Source organism: Oryctolagus cuniculus, chromosome 9 (genome assembly GCF_051225735.1).
Source record: "Oryctolagus cuniculus isolate XC-2025 breed Fujian yellow rabbit chromosome 9, ASM5122573v1, whole genome shotgun sequence".
Taxonomy (NCBI): Eukaryota; Metazoa; Chordata; class Mammalia; order Lagomorpha; family Leporidae; genus Oryctolagus; species Oryctolagus cuniculus.
This window is the reverse complement of record NC_142875.1, coordinates 98,946,408-98,966,540: the sequence shown is the minus strand read 5'-3', so window position 1 is coordinate 98,966,540 and position 20,133 is coordinate 98,946,408. Positions and strand designations below refer to the sequence as shown.

General features: G+C 39.3%; 1 protein-coding gene across 50 annotated transcripts in view; it reads right to left on the bottom strand.

Moving 5' to 3' along the window:
- WNK1 (WNK lysine deficient protein kinase 1) overlaps window positions 1-20,133 on the bottom strand; it is a 171,585-nt gene that overhangs the window by 22,180 nt on the left and 129,272 nt on the right. For 11 of the 50 annotated variants that reach the window (XM_089304486.1, XM_089304454.1, XM_089304457.1 and 8 more), the window contains 13 exons: window positions 18,749-19,987; window positions 16,329-16,412; window positions 11,140-11,289; window positions 9,530-9,988; window positions 8,526-8,807; window positions 7,746-7,843; window positions 6,391-6,553; window positions 5,370-5,486; window positions 4,862-5,035; window positions 4,600-4,657; window positions 4,340-4,462; window positions 2,383-3,836; window positions 913-996 (listed from right to left, as the gene is read on the bottom strand). In XM_089304486.1, the coding sequence (XP_089160612.1) occupies window positions 913-996; window positions 2,383-3,836; window positions 4,340-4,462; window positions 4,600-4,657; window positions 4,862-5,035; window positions 5,370-5,486; window positions 6,391-6,553; window positions 7,746-7,843; window positions 8,526-8,807; window positions 9,530-9,988; window positions 11,140-11,289; window positions 16,329-16,412; window positions 18,749-19,987 (4,485 nt within the window). The remainder of the gene's footprint in view (window positions 1-912; window positions 997-2,382; window positions 3,837-4,339; window positions 4,463-4,599; window positions 4,658-4,861; window positions 5,036-5,369; window positions 5,487-6,390; window positions 6,554-7,745; window positions 7,844-8,525; window positions 8,808-9,529; window positions 9,989-11,139; window positions 11,290-16,328; window positions 16,413-18,748; window positions 19,988-20,133) is intronic. The other 39 variants (XM_070049228.2, XM_008259830.5, XM_002712781.6 and 36 more) reach the window with 20 other exon arrangements.

The following is a 20,133-nucleotide window of genomic DNA, read 5'->3' as shown; positions in this document are numbered from 1 at the left end:
TTTTCATGTTTACAATGGCTTTCCTAATGGGTATTCAACTAATGTGTTCACAGTGGGGTGGAATGGGAAAGGGAAATAACAATTTAAATATTACAGATAATTCTGACCAATGGGTACAGATAATTCTGTACTCAATGAAAAGAACTGGGAGTTGAGAATCTCAAGTTCATGTTGTTGGTCTGTCTCAGTTCTTCTATGAGTAACCTCATAATGTTAGCATTTTTGCTAAGCTAAGTAGTTTTTACATTATATAGCATACATATTATACACATATCATAAACTATATATCTTTCATAAAGATATCTACATATTAAGATGTTTATATTAAAAATACAGTATATATTTTTATGAAACATCACCCCAAACCCACCTATATGTAAAACTGATTATTTCATTAGACGATCAATGAAAGAAATGATAAACATTCAAGACAAAGTTGTTTCACTGAACTCAAAGAAAAGATGTACTAGTTATCAAGGTGGTTTTGTTTTTGAAGGAACTTTCAAAGTTAATTTTCATTATTTGTAAGTTTTTGTTTCCAGAATGGCTTATAAATGAACTTCAAATTTAAGATGCTATTTCACCATTCTACAAAAGTGTGAATGATAAAAGGTGCTAACATTTACCTAGCAAAATGTCAACATGAACATTTTCTTCCTTCTTAGGATATGAAAAAATATTAACATCAAATGTTTTCTAGATGATCTTAAGTAATAATATAAACAGAAAAACTGTGAAGCTTCTTACCCTAAGTATAGTCTGGGTCATGATCTACATAGTTTTTAAAGAAAGGTGTTAGTAAGTCAAAGCCAAAAAAGAGCTATAAGCCAAGATCATGCGATGAAGAATTTAAGTAAGTTTTATGAAAGAAAAGTAGGAGTACAGAAAGAAACAGGCCCAATCTTGAGGCACCTGACTTAGTGAAGGTCCTGGAAAAGGTAGCAGCTGCTCGCTGGGTAGAGTACCAGCTGGAAATTCAGTACCCACTGGCAGAACCTATAGACAATGAGGGGAAATTCAGGTCCATGAGGCACTAATAGTATCAGTATTCATACTAAAGAACAAATCAACTAATTTGAATGCAGAGAAATATACAATTCAAATGTGTCCAGTTAATGTAGGTTCATTATTACCTAGGTTATATTCTGGTATCAGTCTTAAATAAAGGACATTATTAACCCCAGATACTATTATAGAGGTTACTACAAAATACTTATAAAATGAGTAACAAAATACTGTAAAAGTTTGTTCCCTAGAGAAAATAGAGAACAAAGACCTAACAGGAACAGTCTAAATATTCTTGAGCCACTTATTTGCTACAGTAAATACTACAGTTTCTGAGAAAACAGTAGCCAGCTCAGAAATAACCAAGGGCAGGTCTGATAACAAAAGACATGAGAAATCTAATACTATCAAGGAATTTCTTGTTTGTCTGAACTCTATACAGATCATCTCTGATTTATGATGGTCTGACTCACAGTGATGTAAAACCAATAAACATTCAGTAAAAATGGTATTTCAGATTTTGAATCTGGATCTTTTCCCAGAGCTAACAATATATAGTCTGATCCTGTTTTGTGAAGCTGGGCAGTGGAAGCGAGCCATGAGACCACAAGGTTAACAATGGATACTCTATAGTGTACTGTACTGCTAAGCAACAACCATAAGTAGGTTAGGTATATTAAATGCATTTTTATTTTAGGATATTTTCAATGTACTATGGGTTTATTGGGATGTAATTCTATTGTATGTCAAGGAGCATATCTATTCACCTACCCTACAAAGAATCTCAGATCAAGGGCAATGCACAAAGATGGCTGAAGCATACAATACAGTAGACATAATACAGCCTTGTCTGGAGAAGATTAGAGACTGAAGATGGCAGAATGAGAGGAAAGCCAGCACTACAGAATTAGATAACACAGTTTAATTATTTTATTACTAAGATTAGAGTCTTTCCAATTTTTAAAATAAATCCTGAACTTCATCTGTGGAATCTGTAACAAAGCAAATAAAAATCTGCTTCATTCTCAATTGATACAAAGATTGTAAACTACTGTTACAATGTATATTTTGCTGACAAATGTATTTAGCTCTCTTGGGATACAAATTCTTATAGTCTGTATATATTTGGAAGAAATACCTGTATTTATACCTGATAATATGCATTTAGAAAACTGTGCAACATAATTCAACCCAAAATTCTGCCATGCCAAAAAAAAATCTCATGTTTTCATAAAATTACTGTCAATCTGTTTAACACTGAGTGCCTACTTATTATAAGGCAGGCACTTTACAATTACATGTCTAATTTGCGAATTTAAATTGCAAAGTGGAGGGAAAGAGTGATCACACCTATCTACTGTAAAACAAGGACCTTACCAGAGCCTTAGTTAAAGGTAGCTTTGAGGGAGCAGTTCCAGGCTTGACTCCCGATGCAGTGCTGACTGGGGCTGACACGTAACTGCCTGGTGTAGAAACCTGTCCAGGTGAAACCACTGGTATAACCGATAAACCAGTTGTTCCTAATGGTAAACTGGTTGGTGGTAAGCAAGTACTTGTAGTGGAAGTCAGGAGTTTGCTTGGTGCAACAGCAGTGGTTGGGATGCCTGGTGTGACAGTAGTCTCTACTACCAGTGATGTCTCCAATGAGACAGTGGCATGCTGAGCCCCAGATGAGCTGTGTTCACTAAAGAGAGACCGCAGTTTTTCTTCAAGAGTCTTTATGTCATCAATTCCAGGAGCTTTGGGTTGTGCATCAGCATCGATTTCAGGGCAATGAGTATGTGGCTGGTTGGGAAGCAAAGCTGGTTGAGGCTGACTATGAATTAGTGTCTGCTGCACAGCAGGCACATTGGCAACAGGCTGTATTAAGGGTGGGATATTGGGTACTTGGGGTAATAAAGGTGTAGATGTAGGTCCTGCTGCTTGGGCAAGGACAGGAGTAGAGGCTATAGCTGATGGGATGACTAAAGGATGCACTCCCCCAGGTTGAGAAATAGAACTCAATACTCCTGCTCCAGGGGAGGAAGAGGAAGATGGTGCAGAGAGGGACAAAGCCAATCCAGTTGTACTGCTATGAGATGTCTTATCAAGTGAGTGTGCACTAACCACCACTGTTTCAGCTAGAGTAGGAGCAGAGGTGCTGCTGCTGAGCTGAAGGGATGGCTGTGAACCTACACTTGGGAGAGGAGTGGTGGTAGAAAGTGATGTTAATGTGGCTATTCCCGTAGAACTGCCTGCTGCCTGCTGAGATAACACAGCTGGAGGCTTAGCACCTGGGCCAGAGGTACTGCCCACTGCAGAGGCTGAAGTCACTGGAATTGTTATAGAAGGTAAAGGGACTGTACTAGAAACAATGCCCCCAGAAGTGGGGGCCTGAACTGACTGGGATGTTGTAGATACTGCGACCATTGCAGGTATTGTGATGCCTGACGCAACACTAGAGAGTACTGGTGATTCAGACACAGTAGGTATAGGAACACCACTTGAAGTGATTGAACCTGTGCTAGTAGCAACACCAACAATCCCCTTTTCAATGGGCACTGTAACCTCCGACTGAATAACTGATGTAGAAATGTCACTTAGGGGGCTGCTTGTTGCAGGGACTGATACTGGAGGTGTGGCCGCTGCTGTGGTTGGGACTCCAGGAATGCTACTCATGAAAGGAGATACTACTGGAAAGGACGGTCCTGTATGACTAAAGTTGGGAGGTGCTGTACTGGGTCCTTCAGTCATTTGGGCATGTCTAAGTTCAGAAAAGGCCTGCTGCAGACTAAGGGATGAAGCAGAGTGAGATAAGTTCATTCCAGGGCCCTGAGATGTGGAGGCAGCAACTGCAAAGAAAAACAGAAATATAAGAATCAGCCAATTTTAGAAGGATGGATTCAAAAGACTGTCCTAATAACCTGTTTTGTGACAACCATTAATATCACATATATCAACAAGGTTTAGAAACTCTCCTAAGAAAATGATAGATTCTGAAAGAGCAAAGGCCAACAGTAGTTTGATGAAGTCAGTCAGTCTGAATGAAGATCTATTTCTGGAAAAAGAGAACACGGAGAAACCTGAAAGCACATACAATGGTTCTAAATACAGAAACAAATACATACCATAGTATCTACTACATAGGTTATATCTTGTATGGTCGTCCTTTATTCTTTTTCTTCAATCCCTCTAATTTACCAACTACTTATTTCCCTCTTTCATGTTTACCTGTTGGTTATAACCTCCATTTTCTACTTTCTAAAAAGTTATCTGTGTCATCACAAACTACTGCTTGATGATCAAGATTTCAGCATAGTAGAGATACAGAAGGATATGGTAAATCAATCCTTACCAGTATCTGATATTTCAGTGGTGAAAACTTGAGACTCTCGTAATCGACTTTCTGGGACAGGACTCACTATAAACCGTCTTCCAGCCGAATGAACAACTTGAGTTAAAGAGCTGGTGGGAACACCTAGTCAACAAGAAGCAAACCACTTAACTGCAGTATTATTATATATATCATTACCAACATGAAGCTTCAAGAATTTCATTATTGGCACAAATAACTACCCAAGTAAAAGGTAAAAATAGACAAGAAGAGAAATTCACCTATTTGTTGTGGCATGGAAGATACAGGAATTGGTTGTTTGAACTCTCCTTCCAATTTCTACAACAAACAAAAGTGATGACATTCATTCTCAAAAACCATCTCAACAATTAGACAAAGCCAACTGCCACATGTGAAGAGAACATAAATGCTCTTAGTCATAGGCATAATATGATATTATTTGATATATAAATATGCATACAAATACAGTGCTATGAGAATATTTTAAATTAACAAAGCTTCACTATGGAATGGAAAACCTACCTGAGAACCTGAAAAGCCATAGTCATCCTTTCCTTGAAGACTCTCCAATCCCTGGTCACCCTCTGGTTCCACACTGACATCCTCACTGAGCATTTCATCAGCTTTTTCAATAATTTCTCGCACTTGATCCACAAATGACTCCCTCTCTATTGCTAAAATAAAGTCATTGTTCACCTGTGAAAGAAATGTGATGTCAGTCTGATTAGTGTGACATTTCTTAAGGTTTAAATCATTTAAATACAACTTTCAAAAACTTCTATTTACATATCAATTTTATTATTTACTTAGTGTTAGCTCTTCCCTGTTTAAGAACTTCAGTACCTAGTTAGACATGTCCTAGACAAAATATTTCTAAACCACAAGTTGGGTATGTTAGTTACATTTACATTGGAATAAATATACGACTGACAAGATAAACACAGATTATAAGACACTGCCTATTTGCGCAGAGCAATGGATATTAAGATGAAGTACAAAAGAAAAATTTGGAACACAAATACAGACATACCATAATTGTTGCTATCTCCTCAGGGTTGTCACCATCTAGGTCAAATTTGAAGGTAACCATTTTCCGATTATGAGTCTCTAACTGACATTCTACTACTCGATCTCCTTTATTTGAAACCTAAAAAGGGAAAGGAACTTCATCTCAAAACCATATTCAGGTTTATTACCAAATCTGAGAAAAGTCATCCAGATTAGCAGTTGAATTTAAGCCTCAGGAAGCATGGTGTTATCACTGTTCCTTGGACCACAAGTACTTTTGTCTCTTCAACTGGTAACTAGAAAAATCTGAAATGGTATTGGACTTTGAGCTACTCCCTAAAGACTATGGAAGGAATATAAAGATTTCTTTCCTACAAGTTAAAACTCTTTACCCATTTTCTTTTTAGATTTTTGTTTATTTGTTTGAGAGGCAGAGAGAGAGGACAAAAGAGAGAGAGAGAGAGAGAGAGAGAACGAACGAACCTGTCTACTGGCTCACTCTTCAAATGCCCACAACAGCTGAAGGACCAATGCTAGGAGCTAGGTACTCAATCCAGGCCTCCTATGTGGGTGGTAGGAACCCAATTACCTGAACCATCACTGTGACCTCTAAAATTCCACTTAGTGCCAAATTCCTTTTTTTTTTTTTAAAGATTTATTTATTTTACTTGAAGGAGTTACACAGGGAGAGGAGAGGCAGAGAGAGGCAGAGAGAGAGAGAGAGAGAGAGAGAGAGGTCTTCTACCCAATGGTTCATTCCGCAATTGGCTGCAATGGCTGGAGCTGTGCCGATCCAAAGCCAGGAGCTAAGAATTTTCTCTGAGTCTCCCACGTGGGTGCATGGGCCCAAGGACTTGGACTATCTTCTACTGCTTTCCCAGGCCACAGCAGAGAGCTGGGCAGGAAGTGGAACAGCTGGGTCTTGAACCAGCGTCCATAGGGGATGCCAGCACTTCAGGCCAGGGTGTTAACCTGCTGTGCCACAGCGCCAGGCCGGCAAAATTTGTTTAACAATATGAAGTCCATGAATCAGCAATACTTACATTCAAAATTCTCAATTTTGGGCGTGAAGTCTTTTCATGACGAGATCGACTTCTCACAGATTTTCGATAATGTCGTTTTGTAGTTCTCCCTTCATGCCTTCCACTGGAGGTTGGGACATTCTCATTGCCATCACTCATCCCTGAAGCAACATCTGAATGTGCACTTAAAAAAAAAAAAACTTTTAATTTCAATATAAGATTTAAAATCTGATATTTCTATATATATTTAAATTTTTAAAAGATTTATTTGAAAGGCAGTTACACACACACACACACACACACACAGAGTGAGAGAGACAGAGAGACAGAGACAGAGAGAGACAGAGAGAGAGAGAGAGAAAGCTCCTTCGTTGCTGGTTCACTCCTCCAATGGCTGTAACAGCCAGGGCTGAACCAGGCTAAAGCCAGGAACCTGGAACTCCATCTGGGTCTTTCACATGGGTACAGGGACTTAAGCACTTCAGCTATATTCCACTCCTTTCTCAGGAGCATTAGTAGCAAGGAGCTGGAATAGAAGTGGAGCAGCAGGCCGGCGCCGCGGCTCACTAGGCTAATCCTCCACCTAGCGGCGCCGGCACACCGGGTTCTAGTCCCGGTTGGGGCGCCGGATTCTGTCCCGGTTGCCCCTCTTCCAGGCCAGCTCTCTGCTGTGGCCAGGGAGTGCAGTGGAGGATGGCCCAGGTACTTGGGCCCTGTACCCCATGGGAGACCAGGAAAAGCACCTGGCTCTTAGCTCCTGCCATCGGATCAGTGTGGTGCGCCGGCCGCGGCGGCCACTGGAGGGTGAACCAACGGCAAAAAGGAAGACCTTTCTCTCTGTATCTCTCTCTCAACTGTCCACCCTGACTGTCAAAAAAAAAAAAAAAAAAAAAAAAAAGTGGAGCAGCTGGAACTTCAAACAGCCTGTGCCCATAATGGAATGCCAGTGAGGGTGGCAGCTTAACTTGCTGCATGACAATGTCAGTCCCTATTCATTTTTATGTATTTGAAAGAACGAGAGCTAGAGAAAAAAGAAAGAGACAACTTCCATTTGCTGTATCACCCACCAAATGCCTGCAACATCTGGTGCCAGGTCAGGCTGAAGCCAAGAGCTAGGAACTCCATCTGTGTCTCCCAGGTGGGTGGCAGGGATTCACAACCTGAATCCCTATCTGTTAACTTCCAGGTGTATTAGCAGGAAGCCAATCAGAAGCAGAGACATGGGACTTGATTGCAGGCGCACCAATATGGGATGCGGATGTACCAACTGGTGGCCTAACCTGCTGTACCACAATGCATACCTCAAAAGTCTGATATTTTGAAGTTTCATACTATTCTACCTACCAGCTGAGGAAGGAGTTTTTAGTTTTACATACCTGTCTATAGAGGAAACCAGTGTGGGAGGCTGGGGAGGTTGTGGCTGTGCTACTGGAACTGGTTCTGGAGGAGCAACCTGAGAGACTCCCTGAGTACTCTGTGAATGGAAAGAACAATTGAAATCTTGGCAGTAACATACTTTATCACTCACCATTCCCAGCAGACTACTCTTTTCTTTCTCTTTTTCTTATCCCTCCCCCAAGTCCTAGAAGCACTAAATTTACTAGTAATCCTCATCATTCAGCATCTAGAGACAGTGGTCTTAAAAACAAAGTTTCTAAAGCTAGTCTCTGGTACAGACTGCATGGTGTGCGGTCAGCCAACGTATTTGCTAGGCAGTGTGAAACTACAACTTGCCATGCAGCCAGCATCTTACCAGAGATGTGCAACAGGGCAGGCAGAGCAAAGTGCAAAGATGAGTTCAGATCTTTCCCCTAGTAGGGCAAAAATGATTGCTGGGAGCATAGCAAGTCAAGATACTCTTATGACTGCCAATGACAAGAGTGTGTGAAGATAAGAATAATGGCTAAAGTACTAGCTAGAGAAGTGAAGTGCTAATAGGGTTAATCTCCAAGGCACACTCACTTCCCAACAGAACAGCCAGTGGCAACAAGGCCCCCACATTGGCATTTCATTCTGCTGTAAGAAAAAGTCATTCAAGAAGTTAGTTTGATATAGTCTCCCAATGAGTTCTATACCAGGGGAGCCTATGTGTTTCCTTTGTCATTTTTATCCCATTATATTTATTTTGTATATAAACATGCAACAATTCCATTTACCTCCAGAACTGCTTGCTGGGAGGATGTAGTGGGGGGTTGCTGTGCTAAACTCACTGCTGGCTGAGACACTTGAACCTGTCCTCCTATACCGCCCACAGGAACCAAAAGATTTGATTCCACATAAGGCTGCACCACTGTAGGAAAGTAAGCTGGTGTAGCCAATGCTTCTGTCGGCATGGGAGGGGATAGGACTGTAGAATGGATGCAAACAGAAGCCACGTTGGAGGAGGGAGCAATATTTGAATCTCCTGGGTACTGTGGTGGCAGTCGAGGTGGGAAGCCCTGTGACAGAAACGAGGAAGGCAAGTTAGTGCAGGTTGTGTCATCAAATCAGCACAACAGCAAGACGTGCAAGAAAAAAAAAAAAAAAGGCACACAGCGAAAAAAAGAATTGTAGCCTTATCTCCTTATCTCTTAATCTCTCTTTCTGAAAAAATAATCTAAAGATCATTCTCAAAATGAAATGGTAGACTGGTTCCAATTTGGGGGACAAGATTCTACAATCATACCTTAAAAATTGTTGGATTTTCTCCCTTCTAGAGATTATTTAGATATGAGGAAATAGACTTAATAATTCCCCTTAAAAAATACTTTCTGGCCAATCTCAAATAGAAGAATGCAAATGCCCTTACAGGTATCTAGTCACTCCAGTCATTTTATAAAATGCTTGTCTTAGAAATCTAAACCCTGAAAGTTTTTGTTGATACCAGTTGACCACCTATATACAATAGAGGTACTCTATTGATGCCCAGTATTCAACCAACTTACATTGAATATTCAAATAACCATTTTCCTCCCAAGTGGTGTCTTAAGAATATAGAAATAATCAACAAACACCATCACCCTATTCTTTCTCAGAATTTTACTATTTTAGCTTCTCTCAAGATCACCAACTTTTGTTACCGTTATTCAGATACTTAACTACTAGGTTTTCAAGTTTTTGATGGTCTACTATTAGAACCAAACCCTGTGATGCCCTCCTTTTAAGCTAGCTAACACAATACCTGGTATAGAACATCTCCAGAGGGAAGTGGAACCTCAGCAGCTTGTCCAAGGTTAGCTGGTATTCCCATGGACTGAACTGCTGTTTGTAGAAGGTGTGGGTGAGCCTGACTTGGCAGCTGAGTCACAGGCTGCAGAAGGGTTGGAAGCTGACTAGGAACCACAGTTGATCCCCCTGGGATTGCAGCTGCCGAAGCAGATGAAGCCAGGGTGAGCAGAGGCTGATTAATGCCGGCTGCCATTGTGATGGGAAGGGATGAGAAACCTGTCTGAGCCGTAGTAACATGAGGAGTTGATATGGGAATTTGAGAGACAGGGTATTGAGGGAGTAAGGAAGTAGGGAGTGGCTGTCCCATAGAGAGGAAAGGAGCACCAGAGTGGACTGGAACAACTGAGGGTTGTGTTGCAACTGGGATCTGAGGTTCGCCTTGGATAGTTGGTACTGGCTGGGAAACTGGAAGCTGGGAAGGTAAAGAAAAACAAAACAGACAGACTTTTATAAAAAACAAAAAGCAAGGCTGCCAAAAGCAAGCTTTATGTATAGCCAAAAAGAAGGAAAAAATAAACAAAACAAAACCCTGCATACATTAGTGTAAGTTAATGTGCCATGTAATAGGGAAAAAGCAGGAGACAAAGAGGCTAATACACTGGCCATTGTTCCAAACCATTTGTAGTAGAAAATTTTGCCAATATTATATTGTTTGATAATAAAGATAACCTTTTCACTGGCAAAAGTGGCTCTCTTTTAAAAACAGCTTTACTGCTATATATTTCAGATACCATAATCTATTATCATGCTTGCTGTCAGTACATCTATTAACTGCTATTGCAATAATATGGAAACTCAGATGAATTTCCTCCCAAAGGAATTAAGCTTCAATCAAATTACTTCCACAATTCTTAAGTCTAACATAGCTCTAAAAAAGTGGGTAAAATTAACACAATTCACTAATTGTAGGATGTTTTTACCCCTCTCTTCTACTGCTCATTTTCAATATATGCAAAATTGGGGATGTATTATGCAGCTGGTAATGTGTCAGCATTTTACAGCTGATAGCATCTCAGAGGCAATAAAACATGACAGTAACACACAATACACATACAATACAAGGCAATATGCATAAAATTGAAAAAAGGTCATGGAGAAGAGCATGAATTCTACAGGGTACTTTTCAAGTAATAAAGACTACATAGGGAAGTAAAGCACCATTCCATACAAGCTGTTTTTGGACTTACTGTCAAATAGGCAGTGAGAGAGGAAACTGCAGAAATCTATATGAAAATAAAGCATTGTTGCAAACCTAGACTATTAGATATGGCTGAGAATGAACGTCAGACTCAGTTATCAAAGCACTTTTATTTAACCCATTAGTTCTAACAGGTTATCTATTGATACTGATAAACCTAAACATGAAACATTTTTAACTGGCACCGTTATTAGTATGTTTCCATTTATATTAAACAATGAAAATGGAGCAATTTTTACTGCATTTTGTAGGAAGGCCAACTAACGTAAGCAGATACTTCACTATTAGAACAGAAGGCAGAACGCTGGCTAGGGTAAGTTACATGAAGATTCCTTTTAGCATCCTTTCAGAAATTAAAAGTCTACCTGCTTTGCAGATGATACTTGGGGTAAGACCTGTGCAGGCTGTGGCTGATTCCCAGGCTGTGCCGTAGTGGCCTCACTGGATCCAGATGTCTGTGGAACTGAATACTGTATAGTCTGCTGAGGAGCAGCTGTCTGCTGCATTCCCTGCTGCTAAGAATAAAACAAAATGATTCAGTTTCATTTCAAATCATTATTATCATGCTTTTAAGGCAGTATGCTTACCTAAGGCCTTCCGTGTCTGTAAATGATATTTTTGGTAATTAACATGTACAACAAATCCAAATCCATCAATCTTTACACATCTGTTTTTCCTCTGATGTTCTTTATTTCCGATGGTACCACCAAGACAAATTAATTTTTCAAAATTCAAGTCACTATTGGTCCTTCATCTAGCATCATCCATCACTAAGCAGATCTTTTAAAGACATTTAAACACCATCCTTAAACAGCTCTTTTTCCCACTCCACCAAAGCTTTCCCACCCACCATTTCCTATTTCTTTGATCAGCTCTCACTTTGGGCCCCCTACTAGACTACTACACCTTCTTTCTTTAATCTCTTTCCTTATCCTATTTTTATTCACTGTATAATGTACTTGAAGAATAGTTCTAATTATAGCTACAAGATGATGAGAAAAGTATTCAATTTGGAATCAGGAGAGTTATAAATTTGAGATTTAGTATTTACTAACCTTAATATTTTAGATTTCTCATTTTATTGCAAAAATGAAGTTTCTTTTTTAAAAAAAAACAAGGACACTATCATTCAATCCAAAGTGGTGCAAAGGGAGTAATATCTGGGAATTAATCATGCATTAGGTACTGTCATGTAATTCCATGCAGATAGTAAATTTTCTAATAAATCACACAAATATAACAGAACCATCAAAATTATTAGCCTAACAAATTTTTCTGCCTAACAAAATAAAAACTGAGCTTTATAACTCAAGACTCCAACACATATTAAAAATTTTTAATATAAAACAATAACTGTTTATAATCAACTATGACCAACACACCAGATGATAAAGTAATCAGATGAAAAGATTGCTAATCTCATTCTCCAGAGGCAACCATTCTTAGTATGTACCCCCTTATATATTTTTTCCTATGCATAAGAAATCATTTTACACATAGATACATTTTCCTTGCTCTGTTAAAACAAACAAAACAAAAACATGCCCATCCCACAGTATTTTACAACATGCTATTTTCATTTCATTTATTAATGATCTTAACTTAATCTCCTAAGAGTGAACATTTTGGTTGTGTGATTTTTTTTTTTCCTACTTAAAATAATGCTACAACCAGCACTAATAAATCCATTAAATTAACTGTTTACTGTTGGTATAAAGGTAAGCTACTTATTAGAAATGTAGTCACTTATAACAAGTGTCTTAAGATTTTACTAGGTGGGGCTGGCGCTGTGGCACGGCGGGTTAACGCCCTGGTCTGAAGCGCCAGCATCCCATATGGGTGCTGGTTCGAGACTCCACTGTTCCACTTCCAATTTAACTCTCTGCTATGGACTGGGATAGCAGTAGAAGATGGCCCAGGTCCTTGGGCCCCTGCACCAGCGTGGGAGACCTGGAAGAAGCTCCTGGCTCTGGCTTCGGATAGGCGCAGCTCTGGCTGTTGCGGCCGATTCGGAAGTTAACCATCAGATGGAAGACCTCTCTCTCTCTCTGCCTCTCTTCTCTTTGTGTAATTCTGACTTTCAATTAAATAAAAATATTTTCCTAGGTGATGATCTACAAATACTATTTTTGACATTCTTATTTTTTTTTTCCTAAATTCTCTAACTTTATCAAATAGAATCATCCAAGGAGTGCTGAAATAGCAAAAAGTCATGATGTTTTATTTGTACTTAATTATTTCTGATAATGTATTGTTAATTAAAAAAAAATTTTTGAGACGCATACATGCAGATACACCCCTCCCCCCCCCCCCCAATCTGCTGATCTGCTGGTCGTCTCCCAGATGCCTGCTCCTCAAAGGATGGGGGCTGAACCAACTGAGTTATCACAGCTGTCACTCAGGGTTCACATTAGCAGGAAGATGGAATCTGGAGCTGAGCCAAAGATCAAACTCAGACATTTTGATGTGGGATACAGTGTTCTAACTGGTGTTTCAACTGCTAGGATGAACATCCTTCCCTCCAATAAAGTGTTTTTAACATTCATAAAAATCAGAAATGAATAAATGTTTAATTATATATAATTTATTCTCAGCAACTAAGATACATAATAGATAACCAATTTTAAGGCAACTCAACATAAAATGATTTCCTCATTTTCCTACTATGAAAGAAAATCTTTTTAAAGTCTAAATACACTTAAAGTTTAAGGAATGTGAAAGAAATAACAACCGTCTAACTGATTAGTTTACCTAAACTGGATTGCATATTACACAAACATATTAATTCAGCTCCCTCACCAAACTCTTCATATGTAATATCAACAACTTTTATTTTCATTGTAGCTACATCATAAGTGCTACAGTAGTTTTCTGATGTAACACTTATGGTTGCCTTGATGTAAAATTTGCAATGACAAATACCTATTAGGATAATGTTAAGATAGTGGGATTTCTTTTTCTCATATCTTATAGACTGATATTTCTGTAACTTTTGTATTAACTTTTTATCTTACTAGTCTCACTTGATTTTCATTAACATTTTACTGGTTCTTGCTGTTAAAAATAGCAAAGGAAACCTGTTGATATGGAAGCACGACAAAGGTTTGAATACAAGGTGGCTCCCTTCTATTCCAGGCCTAAGTTTGAGGAAAAGTCCCTACTTTATATTTGAGCATATGGCAATCATACATTCCTCTACTCCTTTCCTACCCTATTAATTCAGAATTATGCTCACATCAAAATTTAGACTCCATCAACTCTTTCTGAACTTATGTCCTCACATAACTATGTTCTAGCTAAACTGAACTATTATTTGTGCTGTCCTTTATTTTTCTACCCTTGTGACTTCTATCTTGCACACACTGCTCACCCTTCCATCCTTCTGGCCTAGAATATTCTTTATTTCTACATCTGAGTCTAACTTATAATCAGAATTCAATTCAAATGCCATCTCTTTCAAGTAGCCTTCCAGTTCAGGAAAGATGTTAAGTTCTCTCCTTTTGGGTCATAGCTGTCTAGTTAGACTACTTAGATCGAAACTCTGGCATTGTGGCATAACAGGTTAGGTCGCCTCCTGTGACACCACATCCCCAATATGGGCGCTGGTTCGTGTCCCAGCTGCTCTACTTCTGATCTAGCTCCCTGCTAGTGCATCTGAGATGGCCTAAGTGCTTGGCCCCAGCTGCCTACGTGGGAGACATGCAGGAAGCTCCTGATTCGTGGCTCCAAGCTTCAGCCTGGCTCAGCCACAGCTGTTGCGGACATCTGGAGGGTGAACCAGTAGTTGGAAGATGTCTCTTTCTCTGTCTCTCCCTTTCTCTCTGTAACTCTTTCAAAGAAATAAATAAATCTTTAAGAAAATTACTAATTGTATTACTGCACTAATCTCTTAAGTTCCCTGGACCTTCCTAAAAAAATAAAAACACATATACACAAACAAGTAAAAAAAATTTTTTTAGATGTTCCTTAGATTTTCATTCAATGCCTCTTAGCATAAAATCTGATTGCCTATCTTGCAGACTAGGAATAACTGAAAAGGACTTTGGGACAGACATTTGGCCTAGCAGTTAAAAGGCTGGTTGAGATGCTATTTTCCCATACTGAAGTGCCTAGGCTTGTTAACTGGCTCTGCCTCCTGAGACCAGGTTCCCAGTAAGATGATGGCTAAAGTGGTTAGGTCCCTACACCCACATGGGAGACCTTGATTGAGTTCCTGGTTCCCAGATTTTCCCTGGCCCAGTCCTGCCCATTACAGACATTTGGGGAGTCCATTATTAGATGATACAAGCAGATTGTCTTCTCTGCCTCTGGAATAAAACAAAAAATAACTTAGAGAGCTCCCATCTACTCATTCATGACCCAAATGTCTACAAGATGGGACTGGGCCAGGATGAATTTGGGAGCCAGGAACTCAGTCCAGGTTTACCATGTGCGGGCAGATACCCTATCACATAAACCTCCTGATATCTCCCAAGGTGCTCAAGTAGCAGGGAGCTGGAATGGGGGCTGTGGAGGAGGGACCTGAACTTAGGCACTCTGATACAGGATATAGGCATCCCCAGCAGTATCTTAACTGCTAGGCAAACTACTCCTTTTTTTTTTTTTTTTTTGACAGGCAGAGTGGATAGTGAGAGAGAGAGACAGAGAGAAAGGTCTTCCTTTGCCGTTGGTTCACCCTCCAATGGCCGCCACGGCTGGCACGCTGCAGTCGGCGCACCGCGCTGATCCGAAGGGAGGAGCAGGTGCTTCTCCTGGTCTCCCATGGGGTACAGGGCCCAAGCACTTGGGCCATCCTCCACTGCACTCCCGGGCCACAGCAGAGAGCTGGCCTGGAAGAGGGGCAACCGGGAAAGAATCCGGCGCCCTGACCAGGACTAGAACCCGGTGTGCCGGCGCCACTAGGTGGAGGATTAGCCTATTGAGCTGCGGCGCTGGCCAACTACCTCATTTTTTAAAAACAAATATTTCATTCATTTATTTGAGAGAGAGAGGGAGAGGGAGAGAAAGATATCTTCCATCTGCTGGTGCACTCACTCCTAAAATGCATGCAAAAGCTGGAGCTGGGCCAACCAAAACCAGTAACCTAGAACTAATTCTGGTCTTCTATGTGGGTGATTAGGACCCAAGCACTTGAGACAACCTCTGTTGTTTCCCAGGGTGCACATTATCAGGAAGTTGAATGGGAAGAGGAAGAGCTGGTCTCAACATGGAATATGGATGTTCTAAGCAGGATCCTAACCACCATGCCAAACACCATATCCTCTACTCCTTTTTGTGTTGTTAAATTATGTACAGAATTATCTGTTTAAGAAGGCAGATAAATCATAATGCATCTGTAATAATGACTCTTTTAAATGTTTAACTTGTCTACCAAGTTGCTAAAAAATATATTAAGCAAAAGATTTTCTAAAATGTTATTAAACATGAAAAATATTGTGCCTCTTGGCTTTCCTTTCAAAAACTTAACAAGTCAATTACATTAGGAATCTAACAAGAGATGTGAAAGTGTTTTAACCACTGCTAATCCATATAATGCAGCAATGATTCTTCTTACCTGCTGAGGATGCTGGACAGGTTGAGAAGATGGAACTCCTGTTAAGCTACTTGTGGGTGGCTGGACCTGGCTCTGCCCCTGTACCTGAAGGAAAGAAACATGACAAATTAGAGAAGCCCCAATAAATGTATACAGTAGGTCAAGCTTTTATAGCAGTTAAACTGATCAAAATGAAATATTACCTTAAGTCTGTATGGAAAAAGCCCTTTGGGCACCTTTTCTAAGAAATGTTTGGCGAAGGATCATAATCACAGAATGGCTGATCCCATTCCATACAAAAACTACTTATATAGTAAAAACAATCTACTATTGAAGCTCAGGCTGGCTAGAAAAATCAGTCATATTGTTACTGAAAATATAATAATCAGAAAAAAATGGTATGACTATCAATGTAAAAATTTTTATTTGAACAATGAAAGAAAAGTATTATTTGATAATGCTAATTTGTTTTATTTTGCTATTTCACATAGTGCCATAGTGACTTTTATCAGAAATGTTAAAGATCTATTATCAACTGCTAAGTACCTATAATAATGGTTGCCACCAAGAATGATTTTGCTACCCTTTAAGGGGTCATTTGGCAAAATAGAGAGACATTTCTGGTTGTCATGCTGGGAGAGATGGCTGCTACTAGCTACTAGTATCGAGTGGGTAAAGACCAACGATGCTGTTAAAAATTCTACAATCCAAACAACAGCACCCCCCAACAAGAACTATCCAATCCAGAATGTCAATAATTTTGATTTTGAGAAACCAAGTGTTTCAATTATCAAGAAGTCTAATTCAAAATAAATGAGAAAGTGAGAAATGAATGCAGAACTATATATATAAATAAGTTAAGGAAATGAAATACTACCTTTGTTGTTCCTGTTCAACTTAAAGGGGGTTCTCTGAATCTTATATGGATATGTTATCACAATGAATTATAGCTTCACCACTAAAAGTATACACTCCTTTTGTAATAGATCTGTGTTTAAAGAATGGCTGATAAAACTTTAATATTTACAGTAGGGGTTGACAACTTGAAAACTGATATTTCTTGATCATTTAGAATCTTAGTACTATTTTAAGTAATTGTCACTTTATGATCATTGTTGGGGTTCTTGATGGAGGAAGAACACAGGAAAAAGTAGGAAGAAAAACATATAGTACTTTATAAAAGGGTGGGTATTGGGTGTAGCAGTTAAGAGACTGCTTGGGATAACCACATTCCACATCATAATGCCTGGTTCAAGAATCAGCTCCTCTGCTTCAGATCTAGCTTCCTGCTAATGTGTGCCCTAGCAGGCAGCAAATGATGGCTCAAGTGCTTGGGTCTCTGCCACCTATGTGGGAGGTCTGGATTGAGTTTCAGGCTACTGGCTCCAGCTTGGTCCAGTCCTGGATGTTGTAGGCATTTGAGGTGTGATCCAGTAGGTGGACAAGCTCAGTTTCTCCCTTTGAAATAAAGTGAAAATCAAAAAATAAATAAATAAATAAATAAACAAAAAAAAATAATTAAGGTGGAATATTTAATGATCCAAATGGTGTTTTTGAATATATAATTGTGTAGCTTTCTATGTAATTTTATAAGCTGTTATATATTTGATGATATATATAAAAAGAATATATGGTCAATATTGACCTTACTTCTTGAATTCTATTGGGTCCCCTTGTCATTATTTGTATGTCAGTGTACATGGAAAAAAAAAAAAAAAAAAAGAAAGGTCTGAGATCTACCTTGGGAGACATACTACAAATTTTTAAAATAAAAAATAATAAAGATATTACCAACTTGATTCTAACATGGTTGGTAAAGACTAGAATCAGCCTTTAACTTAATGGATTTACTATTTTATTTGGACATATAATTTATAGTGACCTGTTAATTAATGTCATTTTATAAAGGCATCTTCATTTGTTAAGGTAAATTTCCTTTTCCTGTCTTTTTAGATACTTCCAAATAATGAAAACTTTGTGTATTAATTCTTAATACTTCCCCCATTCAACCACTCCCTATATCTCAGCCTTTGCATTTTACATATGTAGTATTTTCTAAAAAAGCTTATTTAGAAGGAGCAATACTTTCAGTATGCCTAAATAATCAATGCTGAGTCCAACCTTACATTATAGACATTTGCATTTCACTACTAGTTGAAAATACCATAAATAGGAATAAAAGTAATTGTTTTTGATGAATGATTAAAATTCTAGTTTTTATATTCTCTTTTCCAAGGATTTGGAAATATAGGTAAATCAGGTAGCTTCTGTTTCATGTTTTGTTTTTAAATACAAATAGTTTATAATCCCTAAAAGATGGCAAACTATTGGCAAAATTAAACAATGTAAATCCATAATTCAAGAAAATGAGGAACAGAAAATTTAAATGTCATGGTGCATAACAGGGAAGTTTAAAAGAGTTGTGGAAGTTTTCCTATAACCTGTGGATGGAGTGCTGATCCTCCTGAAGAAAATGAGGCAGATAAGACCTGCTGAGATGTGGTTCCTTGGGGGAAACAGAAGAAAAGTGGGGATTCTTGTAACACTGTCTGAGGCAGACGAACAAAGGGTAATGAGACGTCAGAGCCAAAAGGTGCAGCTGCTCCCCCTGTAGGAGGAGGTGACTGAAAATCACTGAGATCTGAGGAAGTGATTTGTGAGGAATCACTGGAATATTCTGGGCTTCCTATTGGCCAGTTCTGTCCGACAGGTTCTACCACAGAAACAGTCAATTCAGGGACACGGTAATTATGTTGTTCTTCAGTCACAGGCTGTAGGTGGCCAGGTAATCCAAATGATTGAGACGGCGATTCTTCCTGATTCAAATCCATTGCAACCTGTCGATTTCGGTAAACACGCTGAGGTAAACTTCCACCTCCTTCTCCTGAAGAGGAGCTTGGTGTTTGAACATGAAATTCAAATACACAGTTGCTTCTGCTCTCATTGCTATGAGTTAACACAGCAGGTGCAGAATGAGGAACAAAGACAGGGTGAAACTTTAAACTTGTAGCATCTGTACTGATAGGTGCAGAAATACTAGAGAGGGGAGGTCCTGGACTCACTCCAGAATCTAACCTTAAATTCTGAAGGTGTCCTAGCAGGTAAGCCTGTCCAGATGGAAATTCAAAGACAGAATTTGTGGTAGAACCCCCTTGTCCTGGCTTCTGTTCAGGCATCTGTTTCAAAGAACTTGACATTACTGGTGAGTTGTATGAAATGCCCTCATACTGTTCTGCCACCTGGGTCTGATAATGTACCCCAGCTAGATACATTGCTTCCTGAGGAATAAAATAGTGAGCTTCTTCTGGAAGTACTAGTCCAGGTCTATAGTCATTGTAAATTTGACTTGGTTCAAAAATAGGATGGACCTGCATCTCACATAGCTCTCCGGTTACTCTACTGGCTGTAGTGCCCAACATAACTACAGCCTCTGGTGTCCAGTTAATTGGGCTGCCACCAGGTGGAAGAAGATTTTGACCAACAGTCCTCAGCAGGGGTTGGAAGTGGCGAGTTTGGGCTTCCAGGAAGGAGGTGCTCTTACGTCGCTGAGAAATGGATATTTTCGGTGGACAGGTGGGAGGTGGTGAAAAAGAAACTGGACGTTCATGAATAGTTGGGAAAAATATCTGTGATTCTGGGTATGTTGGGGTCCCCCCACACGGATGCGCCACGGACTGAGGCTGTATCAACATGAATAAGACAAGTAATTCATACATTCACAAGTGAAATTACATCAGACATGCACAACTGGGTGGCTTGCATAACCTGATAAATGGTTATACCAAATTTATAATTAATAAGGAAGTAACAATGCTTTTGGAAATCA